The sequence below is a fragment of the Petromyzon marinus genome, chromosome 33 (genome assembly GCF_048934315.1).
Source record: "Petromyzon marinus isolate PM22_M1 ecotype Great Lakes invasive population chromosome 33, UKy_Petmar_22M1.pri1.0, whole genome shotgun sequence".
In the NCBI taxonomy this organism is placed as follows: Eukaryota; Metazoa; Chordata; class Hyperoartia; order Petromyzontiformes; family Petromyzontidae; genus Petromyzon; species Petromyzon marinus.
The window spans coordinates 841,633-867,758 of record NC_133699.1 but is presented as its reverse complement, the minus strand read 5'-3'; the positions used below and the strand labels follow the sequence as shown (position 1 = coordinate 867,758).

General features: G+C 49.5%; 1 protein-coding gene and 2 long non-coding RNA genes across 4 annotated transcripts in view; all 3 read left to right on the top strand.

Moving 5' to 3' along the window:
- The window catches only part of LOC116948271 (osmosensitive cation channel TMEM63C-like), a 49,032-nt gene extending 38,261 nt beyond the window's left edge, over positions 1-10,771 (top strand). The window contains exons 20-23 of one of the 2 annotated variants that reach the window (XM_032964775.2): positions 337-504; positions 2,300-2,412; positions 2,894-2,971; positions 3,754-10,771. In XM_032964775.2, the coding sequence (XP_032820666.1) occupies positions 337-504; positions 2,300-2,412; positions 2,894-2,971; positions 3,754-4,041 (647 nt within the window). In that variant the 3' untranslated portion in view covers positions 4,042-10,771. Of the gene's footprint in view, positions 1-336; positions 505-2,299; positions 2,422-2,893; positions 2,972-3,753 lie in introns of both variants that reach the window. The other variant, XM_032964774.2, reaches the window with a different exon arrangement.
- A 3,200-nt stretch (positions 10,772-13,971) lies between these two features.
- Positions 13,972-17,494, top strand: LOC142929693 (uncharacterized). The gene is made up of 3 exons (XR_012945851.1): positions 13,972-14,180; positions 14,624-14,699; positions 16,939-17,494. It is a non-coding gene; the product is annotated as an uncharacterized LOC142929693 (long non-coding RNA).
- Positions 17,495-18,934: 1,440 nt separating this feature from the next.
- On the top strand, positions 18,935-25,840 carry LOC142929705 (uncharacterized). The gene is made up of 2 exons (XR_012945860.1): positions 18,935-20,119; positions 24,659-25,840. It is a non-coding gene; the product is annotated as an uncharacterized LOC142929705 (long non-coding RNA).
- The last annotated feature ends 286 nt before the right edge of the window (positions 25,841-26,126 follow it).

Genomic DNA, 26,126 nt, shown 5'->3' with positions numbered 1-26,126 from the left:
CAACCACCTTGTTGAGTTCCCCCGAAGCGGTGTGAAAGGCTGAATCGGCCTCTCACCAGACACTGAACTTGCAACCTTCCGATTGTGAGCTACAGTACGTTCTCACCAACGTGGCACGCAGCACAAACAAAAAGCACGTTCGAGTCTCCATTCCTGCGTAACGCCACACTCCCATTGTTCCTGTTAAAGGGAAAATAAATATCCAGAATGTGCCTTGCGAAAGCAACACCAAGCTGCCAGTGGGGTTCTCACCCGGTGTGATAAAGATGGCTCATGCACGAGTGGTTTTGATCATGATCCCCGGGGCCCGGCCACCTTCATCTCCCCCATCCGCAGGCCTCCTGTACATGGTGCTGAAGCATTACGTGGACCGCTACAACCTCTTCTTCACGTACCTGCCCGCCAAGATGGAGAAGAAGACCCACAAGGCAGCGGTGACCCAGCTCCTCATGGCCCCCCTGCTCTGCATCCTCTGGCTCCTCTTCTTCTCGATCCTGAGGCTCGGTGAGCTCCCACCCCTTCCCAGCTCCCACCCCATCCCAGCTCCCACCCCTTCCCAGCTCCCACCCCTTCCCAGCTCCCACCCCATCCCAGCTCCCACCCCTTCCCAGCTCCCACCCCTTCCCAGCTCCCACCCCTTCGCAGCTCCCACCCCTTCTCAGCTCCCACCTCCTCCCACCCTTCCCAGCTCCCACCCCTTCCCAGCTCCCACCCCTTTCCAGCTCCCACCCCTTGCCAGCTCCCACCCCTTCCCAGCTCCCACCCCTTCCCAGCTCCCACCCCTTCCCAGCTCCCGTTCGCTCTCTCTCTCTTCCCGGCTCCTGCGTCTTTCGGTCGATGTTTAAGCCTAAGCAACAAATGAGCTGGGGAATCGTGTGTGGGGTTAGGTGTGTGGGGTTAGGTGTGTGGGGTTAGGTGTGTGGGGTTAGGTGTGTGGGGTTAGGTGTGTGGGGTTAAGTGTGTGGGGTTAAGTGTGTGGGGTTAGGTGTGTGGGGTTAGGTGTGTGGGGTTAGGTGTGTGGGGTTAGGTGTGTGGGGTTAGGTGTGTGGGGTTAGGTGTGTGGGGTTAGGTGTGTGGGGTTAGGTGTGTGGGGTTAGGTGTGTGGGGTTAGGTGTGTGGGGTTAGTTGTGTGGGGTTAGGTGTGTGGGGTTAGGTGTGTGGGGTTAGGTGTGTGGGGTTAGGTGTGTGGGGTTAGGTGTGTGGGGTTAGGTGTGTGGGGTTAGGTGTGTGGGGTTAGGTGTGTGGGGTTAGGTGTGTGGGGTTAGGTGTGTGGGGTTAGGTGTGTGGGGTTAGGTGTGTGGGGTTAGGGGTGTGGATGGTTCATCCCCCTCTCAGAGATTTTATGAATTGTCACCATTTGATTTGGGGTGGCTGATCGATCGAGAGTTTTCTTCGTCCTTTTTCTGCCATTGTCCTTGTCCTGTGCCCGGTTCTCACTGCCCGATGTGTACGTTCGCTGTGTTAGCCGAAGTGTTGCATTCACACGCGATTTTCATATCGGTTGCATAAATAATCTATTTTCACATGTAAGGTTTCAAAGCATATATCTTGAGCCATAAAATCAATTTTGATTACTTAATCCGATGCATATTTATTTGCGCAGGATCTTAGTTAATCCAGCATTTAGACAAGTCACGTTGTGAAGTGGCTGGATGGTTCAGGATTTCAGCAGTATTGAGCTGGCGCTGCTCATTGAAGTATGTCTGATCCCTCTAGTCATGATTCACTGCTTACTACCACCCGAGCATTATCAGTTCTCATCATGATACTTCCACTGTCGGATTATATGAGTGCCTTCTGATGAGGATCACCTGCTTGCTGTGGGAATTGCGGCAGTGATTGTTGTGTTTGTGCGATAGTGCTCGCAACAACATGTCACAGCAATAGGCTGGCACTGCCAAGGTGCTGTGCTCACATCTGGGTATCAGCCATCCTGGATTAAACTGGGTTCTCAAAGTGTTGTTGGTTTCTGGTTTTTGCGCAGCCACCAATGTCCACTCAAAAAGACTCCTGTTATATTCAAATAATAAAAAAACAGAGCAGTCTGTTTCAGCACATGCAAGTAAATAACCTTATAGTCTTGTCAGCCCATGAGCTCTCTGGATCAATACTTTTTTTCAGGCAGGATGTCAGGGCTGCCACTACTTTTATTAATATGTTTTTTAAGAAATATAATTAAATGACACATATTAGTAATCGTATCGATTTGATATACGTATGAAAACAATGATCTTGTTCGCCTGTGCAGAATTAACCCTCTCTGCACGTCGTACCCTCTGTGTGCTGCCACTGCCGCCAGGCCTCCGCAGGCCCATCACCATGTTCCTGACCGAGGTGCTCGGCTTCGCCGGTGCCACCGTGCTCCTCTGGCTGCTGTACAAGGCACTGAAGCGCTTACTGCGATCGCGCCAGGTGACGCACGTACGCGCACGCCCTTTCCCGCACCTCAGATGAGCACGGTTGGCTACGTACGGTGCGAAAGAAGTTCTACAGACATGTATTCACTCCCCTCTCGTCCGGTGACCCAGCCTCTCCTGGCCCCGTGGATCACCGCTGATGACCGACCGATGGATTGTCGATTCTGTCAGACGCGCGCACGCCCGTGCGTTTGCGCGTGCGTGCAGCTGACGGTGGTTAGTGCGCTGCGCTAAGAACCAAGTTCGATTCCCACTCAACGGCCAACACCAGTGACGATTGTCTGAACCGGCCCTGGGCTTCTCCAAGGTTGACTCAGCCGCAAATGACTACCTGCTGTGATATTTAAATGTTGCCATTAAGGAGTTAAATGCAACCGGGCGTGGTGCTGACCACCCACCCCCTCATAGGTGCTCGCAAACAGCATTTTCCCAAAAAGGTCTGTTAAAGGCATTACGGTGGATCTTTGTCTTTTTAGCCGACGGTGGTGGAGCCGCCCGTGGGAGTGGAGGACGACGCGGAGGACGGCAGCTCGCGGTCGTCCGCAGCCGTGCCGGTCGGTTCCCGGCGCTGGCGACGTGACCAGCACGAGCACCGCCACCGCCAGCCGGCACCAGCAACACGAATCACAACACCAGCGGCACCGGCATGAGCATCAGCACCACCTTTAGCAGCAGCAGCAGCAGCATGAGGAGCAACACCCGTGCCAGGAGTAGCACTAACAACAGCATGCATATCAACACCAGTGTCAGTAGCAGCAGCAGCAACAGCCACACGACCCACTCACGTGATATTGCAGCCTTAAAATGGGTTCACAAACAGCACGTTCTCCCATGGCCTTGCAGGGATGAATGGGAGATGTTATTCATCGTGTTTTAGCGTAACACTGAGATGCAGGAAGTGGATGATACGGATCATAAAATGCAATTTAAAGACATCACCCCAAACATTAGGAAACTGGTGGGCACTTTGCTAGAGAGGACAACGATTGGTGGTGGTGGAGAATGACGATGGAGTGGCAGCCAAGGGAGGGGAACTCAGCCGAGAGGACGTCCACCCAGGAGACGGATAAATAAAATCTACCTGTGGTGTATTTCCTTGGTGGACTATTACACCGCAGGATAGTTCGGAGATAGCGGCAGCTTGGGGAGGTCTTTATCAAGCAGTGGATACAGTCAACACATCACCCTCTAGCCATCACCGGCATCTCCTCCTGATCCTCCTCCTACCATCCATCAGTGTTTAGTTTGTTGTCTTTTCAACGCACCTCTGATCGCTTAAATATATAAATGTGTCGTTAAACCCGCCACCGTCCGGTGCGTGCGTGCGAGCGAGCAGCTGTTTGTGGCCGAGGTGCTGCGGGAGCCGACGCTGGACCTCTCGCTGGCCGACTCGCCGAGCCGCCACTCGTACGGATCGCTGGCGCCCAACTCCCCCTCCGAGGCGCAGCCCAGCCCCGAGGGAGCGCCGACGACGCCGTCGCCGGCCTCGACTCCGGCCTCGACCCCGAGGCCCGCGGACCCCCACCCGGACCCCCACGACGCGCCCCACCACGTGCAGCCCCCCAAAGAGCTGCGCGACTTCTGCGCCCGCGGCGACGCCGGCGACGGTTACGACGGAGACTGATTGCCGGCACCGCCGGGACGTTGTTCGACGGTGGCGTTTCATTGGACGCGGGGCTCCGGTGCTCGCACTGGGCCCGGTTTTACGGGCGACCACCGACGCGCTACGACGCTTGCCACGGCAGAACTCCCATCGTGTGCAGCGCTCCTCCCAGGAGATGTAACGATAAGTTAATTTATATTGTTTGGTGCCGGGTGGGGTCACACCCCTCCTCCCCTAGCGGAGAGGGACGAGCCTCCGCCCACACCACGTGACCCCTCTGCCGCCATTTATGTTAGGGACGTTTGCTATCCGAGCTAACGTTTAGGGTCTTATCTCCTGCATCTTTAGGCATACAACTGGTCCAATACGACGATGAGCTCTGTAGTTAAAGGTGTAACGCTACAAAGGTAGCCATTGCCCCCGTGTCGGTGGCAAAGGCCATGACGAGCGTCACGTTGTTCGCTTGACTCTTCCAAGGCGGTAGTCTCAGCCCCTGCCTTGAGCTTTAGCATTGCCTTCTGAGCTATCCGAGTATGCAACATACAACCCTGCCCTGGGGGACAGGGAGACTTGCTAGCTTCCCTGTCCGTGTACCTGTCTACCAAGTCTGGAAGGGACAGTGATGGATCATCTGATACTTCATGTTCGATTGTGTGGCAGAAATATTCTTGCCACTGCTACAACTACCAATGGCAACACCATCAATCCTCTCTTTGGCCTCTGGTAGAGTGTTTCTGCGATCCACAGACCTGGGACATTTCCACATTTTAGCGACATGCTCGGGTCAATGTTAGCACGCTGCTAGCGTGAGTGCTTCTGAAACACTCTTAAAGATTTTCTAAAGGCTATGCCTGTGCTGGTTTCTCCTAGCTCTTAGATTTACTACCGTGCTAGGGATGATGTTTGCATCCCGGCTAATAAAAAGCGGCGTCGTTAAGTACATAACGAGTAAGTACTTAACGTTTCTGAACGACTATCCCAGAAAACTTAAAACACTCAAGGAAATGGCGGCGGTAAGGGTCACGTGGTGCTGGTGGAGGCTGCCCCCCCACCTTGCACTGCAAATAATGAATATATATTTATGTTTTGTGGGTGCCCGGCATCAGATGGAGTTCTATAGTGATGAGTCTGAGCGTGCCAGCGGCCGCCTTACGAAGAAGCTGTGTGGGTTGGCGCTTTTGTTTTACTTCATGACTGCAGATCGCATACAGGAATAACGGCACATACATCGGTGCCATATTCATAACATTTTAGCCACAAATTGCATTCTTGTTTCTAATGTTTGTATCCTCTTTTCATGAGCGAAACCCTGTTCTATCTCCACGTATGGTAATTCCTCATTTAACGCCGTGGATGCGTTCCTGAAAAATGTGTTAATCGAAAACTATTTCCCCATAAAAAAAATTACTTAATGGTGAAGTTTGGCAGGTTTTACAAGATACGATATAAGCACACTCCGTGATTTGCCAGGACAAAGATCTGAGATGAGGGTACGCTACGTACCGTATCACTCCGCGCGTTTGTCCAGAATTCCCAAACTGCTCAGCCGCGTAGTTTAAGAAAGTAGTGCGTCGTCCACCGCTCAGAAACGCTTCACAACGGGGCGCGTTGCGCATTGTGCGAAAAGTGTACCCTAAAAGAAGTACCTTGTTATAGAAAATACACATTGTGTGAAAACGAGTTATTACCGTGTATGTTTTAGTCCATTGGCCTATTAGCTCACCAGACCAATATAATCCAGCAGATTTTTCTTAAGCCAGCAAACTGTGGATCGGTGTTGACCATCTGGGTCTCATCAGCAGTCAGGCTTGTTAAACAAAGGCTGCTAACTTGCTCGACGTTATTGGTAGGAGCACGTCCTCTAAACAATGGGGCCCGGGTTTTACGCAACAATATTGGTCTGGAAAGTCTGATGGACTAACAAATAAAATCTATATTTAGAAACCGAATACAGTTATGCTTTTACCCATAATGCTCTGCAAAAAATGCTCCATGAGTTTAAAGGTAATGGGTTGGAATGGTTTTTTTTACGATACAAAAATTATTTTTAGGGTGGGCAGCTCAGTGAACCGAACTAAGGCATGCCAGTGAGATATTTTACAGGTGTGGTGGTGCACACCTGCAATTCAGCACCTAGAGGCAGGGTTGGTGGACCACGCTGGGATAACGATGTGCACGGGCAGTGAGGTGCCCTAGGAAGCAGTACAACATCAAGGTTTTGATCATACAGCACCTGTGTGTGGCGTGTGGGTGTTCTCTTCGAGTATCCGTGCGATTTCTCCAGGCACTGATTTCTCACTGCATAAAATGCTCAAAAAATGAAATGGCCACACATCGAAACTCGTATAGTCTTGGTAGACTCACCAATGTTTCACTTGGAAAAGATTTCAGATGAATTTACTGTTTGGTCTATATACTATACAGAGGTCACATTTCACCTACGATGGTGTTAAGAGTGCCCATTAAAGGAAACCCGAACAAACAAGACAATTGTATAGTTGGAGGTATAGATAAAAGTTGTTTTTCGATTTAGGTTAAACTTTTGAAAAACGCAGTGGACACGGGATACATTGTAATCTCCAACCATTTGGTACTGAAGACGAGTGGGTGTGCTTTGCTGTGCGTTAACTCCACGTGTGAATATGAAACTTGTGCCAGCCTACACCTCTGTACTTGTGCCGCCGATTAGGGATAACCTGTTTATTCCACAACCGTAAACAGGTCTCGGCCCTGTGTTGTTGTGGCAGTCATGTTTTGGTCTCTGCGGATACTTGGTGCTGTGGGCAAAGCAGACTTTATTGAGTTTATTTTTTTCTTAAATGCCATTTGAGAATAGGTGGAAATGAAAGACGAATCTCCATGGAATGATAAGCAGACTTGTACGAAAACAATATTTACATTTTGGTCTAGAACTGTCAAGCCATATTGTGCACTGCAGCTAAGTCTAGCGTCCCTGTACCCATGCCTCGTTGATGCTTTCCACCTTCAACAGTGGAAATTGAACGGTGACCTTTGTGTGTGAGATGGCTGGGTGGCGCTAAGGTCGGTCACTTCACGTTGAGGCGCTGAGCCTGCACGACTCATTACTGAGCTCGAGTCCGGGTTTGCAGCCGCCCACGCTTGAACCAACTTCTCAAGCTGGAGCGAGTTGTGGAGCATCGGTGACCGGTCTCAGCTCGGTCGGCAATCGCCAATAATTATAACTGCCTTGGTACTTGCATAACGTGTTACAGCTTTGTGGCTAACAAAATGTAACTTTGATTGTCATGCCGTGGACGCTCTTTACCGGTAAAAGTGTGCAGAGTTGAAGTACGCCAGAGCCATGCTCTCAAGACGAGATGACAATTACGCTACAAACTGTGAGAGTTGCAAATGGGATTGTCTTCATTTCCTGACGTGATGCCAGATATTGCGGTTGTAATGTAATTGGGGAAATATAACTAAAACAGTCGCTGCTGTGTCAACTGGCAGCGTGGTTCCAATCATAGTCAAGTAGAACTTCCACGTTGGGTTCAGGGCCACAAACACAGGTGAGCGCTCCCCAATGCGTATTAATACGCCGTGGACACACTTTGACTTTTGTAAACAAGTTTAAGTGTAGGGGCAATGAAATATTGTGCCGACAAAGAAGGTGAAAGTCAAAAGCATAAGAGAGAGGCTGTACTCTTAGTGCATAATGAAGAGTACATGATGTGGATAACCCAGCAGAGTAGAGGGCACGTGAGTGCCAGTGAGACGCCCTATCGTGCTCCGTGCCCAATGCAAACTGCCACGTGGCGATCACTGCCACACGAAGCTGGCGTGGGTGGCAAGTGTTCGTGTCGAAGGCACTTGCATAGGGATCTACTAAAATTGCATCATTTAAATTGGTGTAGAGCGTTTAAAACAACGCCCATGGCACGCGCGTGATTCATTTAATACCCACGAATGGTCACTTCACTGCAGTAGAATTGGCAGTAAGGTCGCTTAAATAGATCTCACTGTGAATGGTGCTCATTTTGATAGATCCCTGCATCTTGAGATAGTCGTATTTAGAAGACACGTCGTAAAGTCACATGGTACCGTAAGTCCAAATACGGTGTTGGTAAGTAAGCGTCAAAGGTGATTTACGCCTCACACGGCGCCTGCATCTGTGTGAGCAGCGTTGGCTACAGTGCCACTGTAAATAAATATACGTTCCTTTAAAGGGTTAGCAAGCCATCTTTTGACTTTGCTCAAATGCTACTGGGCAGAGGGTTCATGGAGCTGGAGGTGGGCGCCATGCGCTTGTCGACGGTATTCAGAGAGGGGACACAGCGCGATTCACGGCGGTGATTGAGTGGCTCAAGGTGTAGGATCGAGTCTGGGCTCCAGATTCACGTTCGTGACTTAACTCAGTGTTGTGAGATAGTCACAGCCCGGTTGCTCAACGACTGTCATTGCTCTGTAGCAACGGTGGGCAACCTGCGGCCCCTCGTCGTGGTGGCCTGGTCTCGGTGTGTCTGGGGTGATGCGTGATGTCCAGCGTGCGGACCGCTGAGGTGAAGGAGAGCTGCTTCACGTGGCCCACTGACTCGTCTAGGTTGCCCACCATTGCTCTGTACTCTGTAACTTTTTGTGTTTTACAATGTATTTGGCTTTAATTGTGATGGTAATTTGACAACAACAAAACAGCCAAACGTCCTCATGTAGGCCATCCTGAAAGAAGCGTGCCTGGATAAATTAGCAGTATTATAACGACCTCATCAAGCTGGATGGAATTCATCTCTAGTGCGCCGAGATTACTCGCGAACACACTGGTGTGCTGAAGCAGTGATACAATTGGCCCATTTGATTCACGTGACAGTTTTATTAAATGGCTGTGTCGGGTGGAGGAGGGTTTACGACACACAATTTAACACCAAAGTAAACCTATTATAAATGGTATTATTGTCTGCTAACAGCATGCGCATAAGCACCATTTTAGGTGTCTTTTGGAAAGCTCGATCTCTTGAAGGGGCACTTAAACATTATCTTAGAGTCCTCATAATCCTATTGGATTGTTCCTAAGTGAAGGCCTTCTGTCGCTATGAAGGTCCAGACTGAACTCGTGTTGCCATGCGACCCGACTGCATTTGAGCTGCAATGAGTCGGCTTGTAGCAGTCGATTCATAACGCTTGCAACACGTGTCGATGCAACCGGTTCACGTCAACTCCTCGGCCACTGGGGGAGCTACTCGCAATGCCACGGCTCAAAGGGATTGATTTGTTTAAAATCGCGACTCCAAGCCATAGCAGTCTTGTCGAATAAGCTGGCAGCGTGAATAATCGCATTTTAAATCATTACCGTAATGGAAATATACGGCAAAACTCCAAAAATCCGTGGTGATATACTGATGGGGTTTCACTCGTAATCCTGTAATCCCCGACACACTGCGGCTAAATATGCAAAAGTCCTGGGGAAAAGGAATACTGGCAGGTTTGAGGGTTTTTAGCACCGCGATTCAGCTGTCAAACAAATCCACGTGGCAAGCCTCAGGCCTGCCGCGTGAAGCAAAGTCCCCTTGACGGTGTCTGGCGAATTTCAGGAGGAATTATCCCCGCCACTAAAAATCACGGATTAGCATTGAGTCGCCCCCTCCAAAAAAAATTGGAGGGCGGATTATTAGAGTTCATCTGTGTCTATATATATACACAATGACAATTTTAAAAACGCACCACAACACAAGGATTCGTGCAATGCAGCCATAATCCAATGTACATTGATCACAGAACCGCATTGTTGTTTTTGTAGTAAACATTGAGTGGCTGTCACAACCGGCTGATTAAACCGACGCTCTCGCTTGTAAGAAACATTGAAAGTCTGGGGCTTTGGTATATTACGACAAATTGTGTTTTGGCGATATTTTTTTTTTAAGTTGTCAATTTACGACTGATGCTTTTAAAATGCCAAGTTACTTCGACTGGCATTTTAGGAGGAAGTGATAATAGTTTCTTTTGCTGATGTAAATTGTGACAGCATGGCCCCCCGTTGGTGAATGTAAAAGGTTGTTTTTATATGAATATGCTTGTTTAAATATGCCTCTATAGACACCGTACAAGTACGTTGCACATCCCTTTTGTTAATCAACTGCTGGATGAAGGCCTCCCCAAACGCGTGCGGCTCGTGGGGGTTATTTGATCATACCTCACCACGCTGGTCATTGTAGCATTGGGAGCATAGAAGTGCGGTACACAAATGAATGTTGCTGCCCACCGCGTGGCAAAGTCCCGTAGTCACCTTGCGCTTCTGCGGCCGTCTGGAACGCTCTTCCTTCGGATATTAGGAGGCCACTGGAGCTATGCACTTTTAAATCATCTAGATTGAAAAGTTATTTTTGTAGAACTGCTTTTCGTATTTAGTTTGCTGTCCTTCCCCGCACCTTAAATGATCACGGTTGGCTGTGTGCATACATACGTGGCCACCCATCCGAACGCCATCTAGACTCTGCCCTGCCTAAGCTTCCGAGATCTGACATGCTCGGGCATATTCTGGGTGATACGGTCATTGACCTGTAAACATGATGCATTATTTATTCACAGCAACAACATTATCGTATAAAGTATTCGCGGTCAGCATTGAGATGAAGCCACACCAATTCTGCGAAACTAGTACACGGTGGGCTGTTTAAGTCAGCACAGAGTATAAAATACCTGCTATATTTGTTGTACTTGTTTTAGAGGCATATTACGGTATATTGTGACGTTTCAAGTTTTGTGTTTTTGGAAGTGGTAAAGCTTTTGCAAAATCTAATTTGGAGTTGCATTCAAAACTTTGTCAGAGCATTGATTGGTGTGTGTGATTACAGAGGGAGATGGAACTTGTCAGCACAAGTTGCTGTGTTCTCCATGCTCCAGTTTCTGGTTACTGATAACGAACCAAGTCCGGTGAAAGCAGTATCTCGAACTGGCCTGAGCTAACTGAAGCAACGCAGCTTTAAACAAGTGCCTAGTACTATAATAATTATGCATTTTATTTATAGGGCGCTTTTCCCACGCTCAAAGTACTCAACAGTAAAAAGTATTAAATATTATACGTACAAAAAAACGTACATGAAGAAAACAATGCCATATGTATAAAACGTAAGAGCAGCATAGAGAACATTCAAGGGACGGAATATAACAAGGTGGGAGATTAGAGGAGGGAATTCAAGCCTGATTGTAAGACCTTTTGAACAGATGAGTTTTTTAATTGAGATTTGAAGGTGGAGATTGACTCAGCGGATCTGATCTCAATGGGCAGTGTGTTGCATAGCCTAGGGGCAACTGAGGAGAAGGCCTTATCACCCATGGAGCGACGGTTGGTTGGAGGTACAACGAGTGTATGGGTGTTGTCAGAGGATCATATGGGGGGGGGGGGCAATGATTTTAAAATGGAGGATAAGGACCCATGGGGGCCCATGTCGAGTATTCAGGGGCTTTGCCACAGGGGCTGGGAAGGGAAGGGAGCTGTAGATGAGAGACTTCAGCCCCCAATAAAACAATCCCTGTACTCAGGAAGGTAGACACCATGTGACTTAATTTTGGCACCAAAAAGATTGGAACCCAAAAGCCGTTGGAATGTTAAACCAAGGTGGCTACTTACATCACATCCCCTCGGCTACAGCTCCTCCACGCATAAGATGCCGCTGGTTCCTCCACAACACTTGTCGTGTCACCCCAAACCCACCGCAGCCGACACTGCCCAATCCACCTCATGCCCCCCTCAGCCCCATCACAATGACATTTAGAACCCCAATTGAAATGTGCCGGCACCGCCCATGGTGAAAGGAACCCATGGCTGTTGGTGTCGGATGTTGTTCGTGGGGAGCATGAAGACAATGGTAGTAATTGTGGTGGTGGTGGGTGATGAGGTAACGGTGGTGGTAGTGGTGGTTGATGAGGTAATTGTGGTGGTTGATGAGGTAATTGTGGTGGTGGTGGGTGATGAGGTAACGGTAGTGGTGGTTGATGAGGTAATTATGGTGGTGGTGGTTGATGAGGTAATTGTGGTGGTGGTTGATGAGGTAACGGTGGTGGTGGTGGTGGTTGATGAGGTAACGGTGGTGGTGGTTGATGAGGTAACGGTGGTGGTGGTTGATGAGGTAACGGTGATGGTGGTGGTGGTTGATGAGGTAATTGTGGTGGTGGTGGTGGGTGATGAGGTAATTGTGGTGGTGGTGGGTGATGAGGTAATTGTGGTGGTGGTTGATGAGGTAACGGTGGTGGTGGTTGATGAGGTAATTGTGGTGGTTGTGGTTGATGAGGTAACGGTGGTGGTGGGTGATGAGGTAATTGTGGTGGTGGTTGATGAGGTAATTGTGGTGGTGGTTGATGAGGTAACGGTGGTGGTGGTTGATGAGGTAATTGTGGTGGTGGGGGGTGATGAGGTAATTGTGGCGGTGGTTGATGAGGTAATTGTGGTGGTGGTTGATGAGGTAATTGTGGTGGTGGTTGATGAGGTAATTGTGGTGGTGGTTGATGAGGTAATTGTGGTGGTGGTGGTGGTGGTGGTGGTTGATGAGGTAATGGTGGTGGTGGTGGGTGATGAGGTAATTGTGGTGGTTGATGAGGTAACGATGGTGGTGGTTGATGAGGTAATTGTGGTGGTGGTAGATGAGGTAATTGTGGTGGTGGTTGATGAGGTAATTGAGGTGGTGGTGGTTGATGAGGTAATGGTGGTGGTGGGTGATGAGGTAATGGTGGTGGTGGTGGGTGATGAGGTAATTGTGGTGGTGGTGGTTGATGAGGTAATTGTGGTGGTTGATGAGGTAACAGTGGTGGTGGGTGATGAGGTAATTGTGGTGGTGGTTGATGAGGTAATTGTGGTGGTGGTTGATGAGGTAACGGTGGTGGTGGTTGATGAGGTAACGGTGGTGGTGGTTGATGAGGTAACGGTGGTGGTGGTGGGTGATGAGGTAATGGTCGTGGTGGTGGGTGATGAGGTAATTGTGGTGGTGGTTGATGAGGTAATTGTGGTGGTGGTTGATGAGGTAACGGTGGTTGTGGTAAATGCTGTGGAAGCACAAGAAGGATTTCGAAGTTGAGACAGAAAGCAACCACGATGGGGGGACCCTTGTTGGGTAGCCGAGGAGTCTCACAAACTAATATAACTATAAAACTAAACTATTTTTTTTACCAGGTAAAGTCCACTGAGCAATATAGCGCATTGTCAGAAGCGACCTGGACCGAAATGATAGCTCAACGAAGTGGCTTATGTGGAAATTTATAGCAGCCAAATAATCTAAAGTCTAAGCGCATGTTTTCAAATGTAGAGGCAAAAACCGGTGGACCCGGTGAAAAATCCACGCGACCACGGGGAGAACATGCAAACTCTAAATATACAAGCGTCAGGGTCTGGATCGAACCCACGACACTACATGCCAGGCAAGGGAGTTAACATCTCGCACTGCTATCAAGGGTTCCGAGGGACACAATATATCGCTCGCCCCACCTCCATCCAAAAGTTAGGGGGGGCATCTGCCCCCTCTGTTCATATGCACCCACCCCATATGGAAATTAGATCTGAGTCGTTTTATTGATTGGCTTTCAAAACATATTATTTTATTATCGCATCTAAAACTATCGAAGCTGAAAGTCAAGTCTCACTTATCTTCAATAACGAATGCACTCCTTCAATAGTGGAAATGCCACATTCTTATGGCAGGCACCATCTCAACCTCTGTTGACTTTCCCCAAGTGGTATTCATTGTATTTACCCCAAAATAATAATGGAGTGACTACAATACTATATTTGTGTTTTGTAAATGAAAAACACATGATTGAACATACGATATATAACATTTAACCTTGGAAAATTAGATCACCGAAGATTGTATTCCCATAATAAAACACGCTGATTCCGTTTTATTTGCTACAAGTAATCTGTGTGGGAGTTGTCCGGCACCATGCCCAGAATTCTAAAAATAGGGGAATGGGAAAGCAGCTTAAGGGAGAGAGAGAGAGAGACTCCTCCCAGCCCAAGCCGCCAGCAGCGCCTTGGCCCAGAGAGGCCAACAACATTCGTCGTCCCAACAACGTTCGTCGTCCCAACAACATTCGTCGTCCCAACAACATTCGTCGTCCCAACAACGTTCGTCGTCCCAACAACTCCTGATCCACGGACGGTCTTTGCTTTACGACATTCACGGTGCAGAAGTGGAAGTTTGGTTCTGCTCTACCAGGTAATGCGATGTAAGACCCACTCACCTGTGCTTTCTAGTTGAGTATTGTGTGTGCTTATACCAATCCATGTGCGTATGCATGCAACGATGTGTGTATGAGGAGCGGTCGTGTAACAGCACTACACATCCAGTTGCCCGAGTTTCTATCCAACTCAGGGTCACCACCAACACCAGTGACGATTCTCTGAACCGGTCCTGGACCTCCCCTAGTTCGACTCACTCTCAAATGAGAACCTGGTGCGGTGTGTAATCATCGCCACTGAGGATTCAAAGGCGGTTGGGGGTTGGTGCTGGCCACCCACCCCCTCGTGTACCATGCCGGCCTCCATAGGTGCTACTCGCTAACGGCACTTGCCCCAACAGTTTGTTACCAAGCTAAAAGGGGGGATCTTCGTCTTGTGTGTCTGTGCGTATGTACCATGTCTCTTTGTCTTCTTTCAAAGGATTACTACAATGCGCAGCTGTCTTCTCTCCCATCGCATCTCGCCCTCTTCTCCTGCCCTCGTCTTCATTGTCCTGGTAAACAAACCACAGAAGAATGACGCGGACTCTGTTTCCTTCCCTTTATTTGCGTTCGTCCCGATATCTGCGCATAACTGGTAGCTTTTTTTCATATCAGCGCCGTCTTCACACTGTTTTGAAAAGCACCTGCGCAAACTGAGTTGTCAAAATTACCCTTCAAAAATAAAATGTCAAACACGTTTGTCCTAACACTTTCAAGGATCCAGGCTAAAGTTTGAACTTTCTAGTCCTTCTAGGACAGTATTATAATTCACGCCAGTCACTCGTCTGTATTAAATGCCCGGTGATGATGTCGACAGTGGCATTGTCCAATTATGACATCGTTAATGATTGTGACGAAGGCAGTGGCGTTAATGATTACAATGACGATGGTAACGTGGTAAATGTGTTTCTGTAATGATCCTGCTGCCATTGTTCATGATTATAAAATGAAATTGGTGGTGATGACAACCCTGATGGACGTGGCATGGCCATGTTTAAAGGGGGGGGGGGCGGGAGGGGGGCACGGCAGAGGCAATCTGAAACAACCTAGGGGCGCCACGGTGGCTAGGAGATGTTAACTCCCTCGCCTGGTACACAGGAGGTCGTGGGTTCAAACCCGAGCGTGGCGATGCCTGTCATATAGCTGGAGTCTGCGTGTGTCTCTCCTCGGTGAGATGTTAACTCCCTCGCCTGGTACACAGGATGTGGTCGTGTGTTCGATCCTGACCCTGACGCCCGCTGTATATTTGGAGTTTTCGTTTCTTTTTCCCCGTGGTCGCGTGGATTTTTCTCGAGATCCTCCGGTTTTCCCCTCCACATTTAGAATCAGCATCACGCGTTCAGAGTATTTGGCTGCTGTACATTTCCATATGATGATAAGCCACTTCGTTTAGCTATGAATTGTTGCCAGGACGCTTCTTAAAAAGAGCTATGTAGCTTAGTGGACCTTACCTGGTAAATAAAAATAGTTTAGTTGAGTACACACGACTGGAGGGGCTGAGCTTGCTACGGAGCAGGATCATGATGATGATGGTGGTGGTGGTAGTGATGATAATTGTTGTTGGTGACGATAGCCACACAAGAAGAAATTTACCTCCTGGACCTTGACCTGAAGATGCTTGGCACAGTTCCAAGCGACACGTAGCGTGTCTAATTGATACATTTAGTTGCGATCTTTATTCTTCACTTAATGGTGAGCTGACTAGGTATCAATTGGCACATTAAACGCCTTTTCACCACGTGCCAACTTCATTTGTTTGGCTACACCGGGGAGTGGAGGGTCTTACGACACAAATTTGGCAAGATTAGTACATGACCTAACTCAACATCAATCACATTGTTGGCTGCGAAAACGTGCACGTGTTCAGATAATGAGGATACGTGCAGTTTTTGTTGTCGTTGCTGCTGCTGCTGATGATGAACTTGACGATTGAAGCGTGGGAATAACTGATGAACTAGCCAGATGTTTGTAAAAACAAAACATCCAAGTCAGATTTGGCACGGTACTTAAAATACAGAAATTAATATCTGGTACAAAAGGTGTATTACCAAAGCTATCAACGGAAGGTGTGTACATGATTAACTGCACGTGTGGCAAATGTTATGTTGGGCAAACAAGACGAATGATCAGCACGAGACTAAAGGATCAAATAAATATTCAATACTCCCAAATACAATTGTCAGCAGTAGCAGAACACACGTGCCAACAACGACACTAAATTGATTTTTATAATGTTGAAGTTTTGTGTAAAACTAGCTACTAATTTAATACACACAATGTACAGGAAGGACAAGCTCAAAGGGCTCGCATAATGAACATGCATAATGTACGTTGACTCAGTCATCCCCCCCCCACGTGGCGCAAGAGCGCAGAAGCGTGCTCACCACATCTACGCCTCTATATAAGGAACGAAACAAGTGGACTTCTCCACAAATCTGGCTGTCGCCTGATGAAGCTAGTTGTTATTACTGGCGAAACGTCGTACTCAGATTGTAAATGTTGTGGCTTGCCTCTCCAACACAATGGTGTGCTGTACTAGTGACGAATTGTCACGTTCTGTTTACGTGACAACCCTTACTAGTTGGCTGTGTCGGGTGGTGGCGGGTTTAACGGCACATTTATATATATTACGAGCTCTAACCCAAGACACCTCTATTATGGGTGATATCGGTCGCGAAAGCCTCCTGCGTGTTAAACCAATTGAAGTGGTGGTTGTGGTGGCGATGGGGAGGACACCGTCTCTCCCATGCACAGGCGCTGGTGGATCGCGTCGGAATGTGCTGGGCCCCTGACTGGCACCCTCAGGGTTGGACTCCCGGCTGCCGGGCCCGCTCCGTCTGTCTCCAGGTGCCCCGGCCCCCGCCTCTCCTGCCCCCACCGCCCCCGCTCCGCTCGCCCCCCCACCAGCGCCCCGGCACGACCGCAGGTGAGAAGGAGATCGCGGCGATCGAGAACACATCTCGGGAAAGGTCACAGCAAAGGCGGCTCCGGGGGCAGAGCGCTCAGCCAGCGCCGATGAGCTCATCGTGGATTTCAATGCAGTCCCAGCCACCCGTGAATGAGCTGGCTCATCACACGTGGGGCGGTGATGGTCTCGGCGCAGTCATCAATACTTGCGCAAAATAAACTGCGGTGCGACGACCAGCAGAGTGCGTCTTCTCCGTGCGCATTGAAAGAGCGCGCGTAGGAGGAGACAATCTGCTTGCGCTGGGGGTTGCACAGCTCGTTGGGAGATTCCCAACAGATGCTTCGTCTCACGGCGTGACGACACCGAGAATAGCAACAGTACAGCAGTGGAGTAGAAGTTGTTGTGGGGTAACACGTGGGGTAGAAGTTGTGGTGGGGTAACACGTGGGGTAACACGTGGGGTAGGAGTTGTGGTGGGGTAACACGTGGGGTAGAAGTTGTGGTGGGGTAACACGTGGGGTAGAAGTTGTGGTGGGGTAACACGTGGAGTAGACGGTGTGGTGGGGTAACACGTGGGGTAGAAGTTGTGGTGGGGTAACACGTGGGGTAGAAGTTGTGGTGGGGTAACACGTGGGGTAGAAGTTGTGGTGGGTAACACGTGGGGTAGACGGTGTGGTGGGGTAACACGTGGAGTAGAAGTTGTGGTGGGGTAACACGTGGAGTAGAAGTTGTGGTGGGGTAACACGTGGGGTAGAAGTTGTGGTGGGGTAACACGTGGGGTAGACGTTGTGGTGGGGTAACACGTGGGGTAGAAGTTGTGGTGGGGTAACACGTGGGGTAGAAGTTGTGGTGGGGTAACACGTGGGGTAGAAGTTGTGGTGGGGTAACACGTGGAGTAGAAGTTGTGGTGGGGTAACACGTGGGGTAGAAGTTGTGGTGGGTAACACGTGGGGTAGAAGTTGTGGTGGGGTAACACGTGGGGTAGAAGTTGTGGTGGGGTAACACGTGGGGTAGAAGTTGTGGTGGGGTAACACGTGGGGTAGAAGTTGTGGTGGGGTAACACGTGGGGTAGAAGTTGTGGTGGGCTAACACGTGGGGTAGAAGTTGTGGTGGGGTAACACGTGGGGTAGAAGTTGTGGTGGGGTAACACGTGGGGTAGAAGTTGTGGTGGGGTAACACGTGGGGTAGAAGTTGTGGTGGGGTAACACGTGGGGTAGACGGTGTGGTGGGGTAACACGTGGGGTAGAAGTTGTGGTGGGGTAACACGTGGGGTAGAAGTTGTGGTGGGGTAACACGTGGGGTAGAAGTTGTGGTGGGTAACACGTGGGGTAGAAGTTGTGGTGGGGTAACACGTGGGGTAGAAGTTGTGGTGGGGTAACACGTGGGGTAGAAGTTGTGGTAGGGTAACACGTGGGGTAGAAGTTGTGGTGGGGTAACACGTGGAGTAGAAGTTGTGGTAGGGTAACACGTGGGGTAGAAGTTGTGGTGGGGTAACACGTGGAGTAGAAGTTGTGGTGGGGTAACACGTGGGGTAGAAGTTGTGGTGGGGTAACACGTGGGGTAGAAGTTGTGGTGGGGTAACACGTGGGGTAGAAGTTGTGGTGGGGTAACACGTGGGGTAGAAGTTGTGGTGGGGTAACACGTGGGGTAGAAGTTGTGGTGGGGTAACACGTGGGGTAGAAGTTGTGGTGGGGTAACACGTGGGGTAGAAGTTGTGGTGGGGTAACACGTGGGGTAGAAGTTGTGGTGGGGTAACACGTGGGGTAGAAGTTGTGGTGGGGTAACACGTGGGGTAGAAGTTGTGGTGGGCTAACACGTGGGGTAGAAGTTGTGGTGGGCTAACACGTGGGGTATGCCCACCCCTTACATCGCATCAAGTCAGAATCAGAATTTTTATGCAGGAGGAATCCGATGAGCTATAAAGCTCTTTTTCACTTATTTTCAGTCGGGGCGGGTCAGAACGTAACAACAACAAGCAATGCAAAACACGACGGGAGTGCAAAGTATAGGAAAGGTAAACAAATCACTTCAACACACATACAAATCAAATAAAAATAAATAATGTGTTATCTTACCAGGTAAAGCCCACTGAGCTGTGAGCATCTTTTTCAGAAGTGACCTGGCCACAAATGTGAGCATGACGAAGTGGCTGATCGTCACGTGGACATTTACAGCAGCAGAATCATGTCGATAAGATCGTGTCAATAATATCATGTCAATAATATCGTGTCAATAATATCGACGCTTGTCCATGTGGGAGATTAGTGCAAATACCTTCTAGAGCTCCCTCGAGCGGAATAGGCTCCTTCACCAGCAGTGGCGTGAGCAGGCCACTGCAGGGCTGCGCCTTTGCCTTCGAGCTGTCGGCCAAATGCACCATGCGGCCACTGCTACCTGCCTCTGACCGATCAGTCACGCGCGCTGTGCGGTTTGTACCGTCCCACGCGTATCGAGTACCGATTCCTGCATTTAGGTTGTGGATTCTCAAAATGGTTATGGGTCTACCCATTATCGTTCAACAACCGTTGTTTTTGTACAAATGTCTATATATACGGTAATTGTCGTTTATGCTGTTGCTGCCCGTGTGTGTGCCCCCTCCCACCCGAGTTCGATTCCCGCTCACGGCCAACACCAATAACGATTATCTGAATCAGTCCTGGGCCTCTCCTAGGTCGACTCAGCCTCAAATAGGTACCTGGTACGGTGTGTAAAAACATTGTCGATCAGGAGCCAAAGGCGGTCCGGCGTGGTGCTGGCCACCAACCCCCTCATGTACCGTGCTGGCCTTCATAGGTGCTACTCGCGAACAGCACTTGCCCTAACAGTCTGTTAAGGCTACAGGGGGCATCTTTGTCTTTGCCCCTCAACCTCCAACGTTGGGTGCAGCTCCTCGGGTGCCTGCGATGGACGTGGCCGGCGCCCGGCCCTCGATCCCCGGCTGGGAGGTCACTGGCGTGGCTCCCGCCTGCCTCTCGGGTGCCCTGCTGGCCCTGCTGGCTGCCACCACGTGCTACCGTAGCATGCGGAGGTGAGGTTCGCTTTTGCCGCTGTTAATTTCCACGCGATGAACCAATATGTTGAGCTCCCGTTTGTGTTGCTTCTCAAGATAAAGTTAATACCTCAGTGGGCTTTACCTGGTAAGATACAAGGCAAAAATAGTTGTATTTGTTTACCTTTCCAATACTTTGCACTGCTGTCGTGTTTTTTTGTAATGTTTGTTGTTGTAAGGTTCTGTCCCTCCAGTATGAATAAAGACTTCTGAGTTGGCAGATGCCAGGGCGGTGGCCCAGTGGTCACGCGCGTTGTTGAGGTTCGCAGTTCGCTCCTCCTGGCCGCCCCGGTCAATACTGCGGACGTTACATATTTTGTGACGTCATGCGAAGTAAAACAACACACGCATAGGCCATGTGTGTGTGTGCCTCGCGGCAATCCAGATTTGCAAAAGTAACTGAAATTGTACTCTTTGGTTTTATTCGGTAAAGTCACGTAGGTAAAACAAATCTAGAATTAACTGAAATTGCTCGCAAATCACTCAATTGGGGAAGAACACGGCAATCCAAACTTGGCAGGACCCTCCTGAAAAAGAGTCTCGAGACTCAGTGAGGCTTTCCTGAGTATATAAATGTTGTTTTAATAATAATAAAAACCCTCAATGCCTTCAAGATCCGTTAAGGTCTAGCTCATGTCCACCTTACCGTGGCCCTCCCTGTAGCTGCTCCGTTTAAGGTGCATTCCAGTCCTGGATTTCCCAGGATCGTTGTCTGGAGCTCCCTCCCCCTGACTATCCCCACAACTGCCCATGCTGATTTTTCTATTTGAAAATCTCATCTGTAATGCAGTGTGTAGGCGTCAATGTCACTCTGCTTCACTCCCCACATTCCCTCACCACTTCTCCATGAAACTGTGAACAGTCTCCGCATGTAGCCTTAGTTTAACCCAGAACTTATAAAACATGATGAGTGCGATTTGTGGTGTCCGTGGGTCAACATCAGGCTGGGGTCTGATGCGCCAGCCACGTCCACCAAAGACCAAAGGCCCACGATGATCTGCACAGACACGGATAGCATCAAAACCTACAACTATATTTTTGTTTAACAAAAAAACTAAGTTTGTTAAACGATTATGGGTTAACCGGTAACCATGTTTAGCATCGACGACCGATTCCGAAGGTCACGATTCCGAACTTGGGGAATGGCTTACTCAATTCCAGAGGAATGGGACGAACCGCACTCTTCGATTGGTGAGCGGCAGCCATCAGGGAGACGGCGGCGGCCGTGATGCCGGCCCCAACCTCGACAAACCCAACACGTCCTCGCAACTCACCAGCATTGTGTCGCGTGTTGGTCATTTGAGCAAGTCCACCAATCTCACCCAAGTACATCACACTTATTATTTGCCCCCTTAAACATCTGACAGCCTACGAGGCGAAACTGAAGATATATATTTTTTGTAAATTGAATATTCATATAGTTGTGGGAAGCATTGGTGCAGTGGATCGTCGCAGAATGTACTCACGACACACCAGCCGCAGAGGTTGAATTACCCAGCCATTGGACAATATTGTTTGGTGGCAAGTGGAATCTGAATCTGTGCTCTGGGCTCCCCGATGTTAACTCAACCTGAAATGAATACTTGTAGTCCATAATGCAGTGAGTGGTGGGACGCTAGTCAAACAAAGGTGATGTATGATCATGGCCGTCCATAGCGGCCATGGGCCCCCCAACGCCTTCAAACTAAACCGGCAGTCTTTCGTCTGACACCGCGACGTCAAAGCGTGGGGCCCCCCGAGGCACGGGGCCCGGGGCAGGGAGGGCTCTGTGTATGATGATGGTGTGGTTATGCCCGCATGCGGCGATACTCGCCTAAATAGCCACTTGCTACCAGCACATGCCCTGAGTGTGTATATACAGTGAGGGAAAAAAGTATTTGATCCCCTGCTGGTTTTGTACGTTTGCCCACTGACAAAGAAATGATCAGTCTATAATTTTAATGGTAGGTTTATTTGAACAGTGAGAGACAGAATAACAACAAGAAAATCCCCAAAACGCATGTCAAAAATGTTATAAATTGATTTGCATTTCTGGCTCCCAGGTGTCTTTTATACAGGTAACGAGCTGAGATTAGGAGCACACTCTGAAAGGGAGTGCTCTTAATCTCAGCTTGTTACCTATATAAAAGACACCTGTCCACAGAAGCAATCAATCAGATTCCAAACTCTCCACCATGGCCAAGACCAAAGAGCTCTCCAAGGATGTCAGGGACAAGATTGTAGACCTACACAAGGCTGGAATGGGCTACAAGACCATTGCCAAGCAGCTTGGTGAGAAGGTGACAACAGTTGGTGGGATTATTCGCAAATGGAAGAAACACAAAATAACTGTCAATCTCCCTCGGCCTGGGGCTCCATGCAAGATCTCACCTCGTGGAGTTGCAATGATCATGAGAACGGTGAGGAATCAGCCCAGAACTACACGGGAGGATCTTATCAATGATCTCAAGGCAGCTGGGACCATAGTCACAAAGAAAACAATTGGTAACACCCTACACCGTGAAGGACTGAAATCCTGCAGCGCCCACAAGGCCCCCCTGCTCAGGAAAGCACATATACATGCCCGTCTGAAGTTTGCCAATGAACATCTGAATGATTCAGAGGACAACTGGGTGAAAGTGTTGTGTTCAGATGAGACCAAAATGGAGCTCTTTGGCATCAACTCAACTCGCCGTGTTTGGAGGAGGAGGAATGCTGCCTATGACCCCAAGAACACCATCCTCACCGTCAAACATGGAGGTGGAAACATTATGCTTTGGGGGTGTTTTTCTGCTAAGGGGACAGGACAACTTCACCGCATCAAAGGGACGATGAACGGGGCCATGTACCATAAAATCTTGGGTGAGAACCTCCTTCCCTCAGCCAGGGCATTGAAAATGGTTCGTGGATGGGTATTCCAGCATGACAATATCCCAAAACACACGGCCAAGGCAACAAAGGAGTGGCTCAAGAAGAAGCACATTAAGGTCCTGGAGTGGCCTAGCCAGTCTCCAGACCTTAATCCCATAGAAAATCTGTGGAGGGAGCTGAAGGTTCGAGTTGCCAAACGTCAGGCTCGAAACCTTAATGACTTGGAGAAGATCTGCAAAGAGGAGTGGGACAAAATCCCTCCTGAGATATGTGCAAACCTGGTGGCCAACTACAAGAAACGTCTGACCTCTGTGATTGCCAACAAGGGTTTTGCCACCAAGTACTAAGTCATGTTTTGCAGAGGGGTCAAATACTTATTTCCCTCATTAAAATGCAAATCAATTTATAACATTTTTGACATGCGTTTTTCTGGATTTTTTTTGTTATTCTGTCTCCCACTGTTAAAATAAACCTAACATTAAAATTATAGACTGATCATTTCTTCGTCAGTGGGCAAAGGTACAAAATCAGCAGGGGATCAAATACTTTTTTCCCTCACTGTATAAGGCTTGACTGGAGGTTTCTCTCTTTGTGTGCGTGTGTATTTCTGTGTCTGTGTGTATTTGTGTGTGTGTGTCTGTGTGTATTTGAGTGTATGTGTGTGTATTTGTCTGTGTGTGTATTTGTGTGTGCGTGTATTTGTGCGTGTGTATTTGTGTGTGTCTGTGTGTATGTGTGTGTCTGTGTGTATTTGTGGGTGTGTATTTGTGTGTGTCTGTGTGTATTTGTGTGTGTCTGTGTCTTTGTATGTGTGTGTATGTGTGTGTGTGTCTGTGTGTATTTGTCGGGAATGAAAAAGCGACTTGGCACGAAGACAAAAATCAGCACCGAGCTTCACGAAGCCATTTCCTAAATTGAGCGACGTCTTCTTGGAATGATCACCGGTGGTCAGAACCTAACACAATTCATGAAACGAAACAATCTGATGGCCACGGACTCAGAACCATCAGAAAACGAACGCAATCCGGTGTCGAACACGACGATCGTGCCACCAGTCGCGACAGATGGAACCCCGTCCTGTGGCCGAGAAGCGCGGAGGGCAACGGCGCCTGGAGAAAGGTTCCATTTGTATTTTTGTTTCAAAATAAATAATTGGAAGATAATAATCGTGCCTGTAGGATCGTTTAGTTAAGCTTCGCCCATCGTGACAAGTGCAGGAATCGCAGCGCTCTCCGACGTCATTCCCACGACACTCCTCGTCTTCCCGAGTCGCCCCTTCCCAACGCTGGCAAAGCTTCAAGCTGCTAACTCGGTCACCAATTAGCGGTTCGTTTCAGGTCTGGCCAAGATATGTCGCTCGCTCTACTCATTAACCATTCAATTCATGGACTATATTAGATACCACGAACATAGTGGAGAGGGGGGAGGGTCGAGTCTCTTTCACGTGTGCCGCTGGACGGGAGGTGTTGAGCGGGGCTTGATGACGTCTCCAGCCGCACAAACCCGGCCGTGGCCTGCAGCGACAATCGTCGCCGTTTTTAAAGGGGCCACTATGAGTCGACCACACACGCAAGAATGAAATTTAAAAATATATATATTAGTTCATCAAACCGACTAATGGCCCTAACTCGAGTTGCGTATACACTCATTGTCTGGGTGTGGTTGCAGCGGCCGGCTCGCACAGCCACTCCTCCGCCCTTGACGTGGCTGTCTCGCCCACGTTCAACCCCGGTCCTTGTGCGCTCCGCCAACCCGGACGACGGAACTCCACAGCACGACCGCGCGGCCAGCAGCGACAGCCGTGCGGCGACGTTGATGGATACGCGAGCGTGCTCCTTCATCTCGCGGACGACGTGGCCGAAGGCGGCAAGGAGCTTGACGGAGCCGAGCAGCTGTCCGCAGAAGCCACGGCCCTCGTCGTTGGCCTCGGGTGTTTGCGCGGAAATCTGGCCCCCACCCAGCGAGAGCGTCGCGTATGTGTGCGTGACACTCGTGTGACGCGCGCTCAAGATGCCAGCAGCGTGCCCTGCCACTCCTTCCACCCGTGCCCTGCCACCCCTGCCACCCGTGCCCTGCCACCCGTGCCCTGCCACCCCTGCCACCCGTGCCCTGCCACCCTTGCCACCCAGGCCCTGCCACCCGTGCCCTGCCACCCCTGCAACCCGTGCCCTGCCACCCCTTCCACCCGTGCCCTGCCACCCCTTCCACCCGTGCCCTGCCACCCCTTCCACCCGTGCCCTGCCACCCGTGCCCTGCCACCCCTGCCATCGCAGTCGCGCTCGCGGCCTCGGTCACTAGAAACTTCGCGAGTGGAAGGTTATTCACGCAAAGCATTGGTTGTGTCGTGCAAGTGGAAAACGTGATACACGCCGGGACAAACTAGCACTGCGGAGGCAGCGAGGGTGTTGGTGGGTCACTCAAATGTTGCAAAACTCCCTTCCCGTGGACGTCGATGTACCATGGAGATGTACAGCAAGCGCCGACTAATCTGTTCCACCTTTACGGAATATAGTGTTGCCCCTTCGCACGTATGGCTCTTCTCCAGGTGCTCCAGTTTCTTCCCACAACATATGAGCACTCATTGGCTGAAACCATTGTAATCACATAGTGGCAGCCCGGAACGGCCTCTGGCAGTGTTCGTCCACCGTCCCTCTCTCTCTCTCCCTCTCGTCAACCAGCCAGCAAAACTCTTTTCTAGAATCTATATGTACCTCCATGTGTTGCGAATTGTCGTGAGATGCAGTTAGCATGAACGACCCTACTATATAAACATGCTCGTTATTAAGAACAGTATGCACATTATAATTGCTTTGTAGGGCAAGACTCCCAGTAAACATGCAATATGTGAATGTCTGACTGAGATGTTATACAATCATTGTAGCTATGTACATAGACTTGATTCGAAGCTTTCGTGACTGCAGGAATTACTCTTTGGTTTTTCGGTAAAGTCACGTATAAATAAGAAATAATAAAATAACATAATAGCGTCCGACGTTTCGGTTGCAACACAAGCAGCCATCATCAGGTACAGAAGAGCTAAATTTACGAGAGAGAGGAAACACATTACCCCAGATGTATATACAGACACCCAAGTAGGGGGAACTAACACAGACACAACAGGGGACACAGAGAGAGA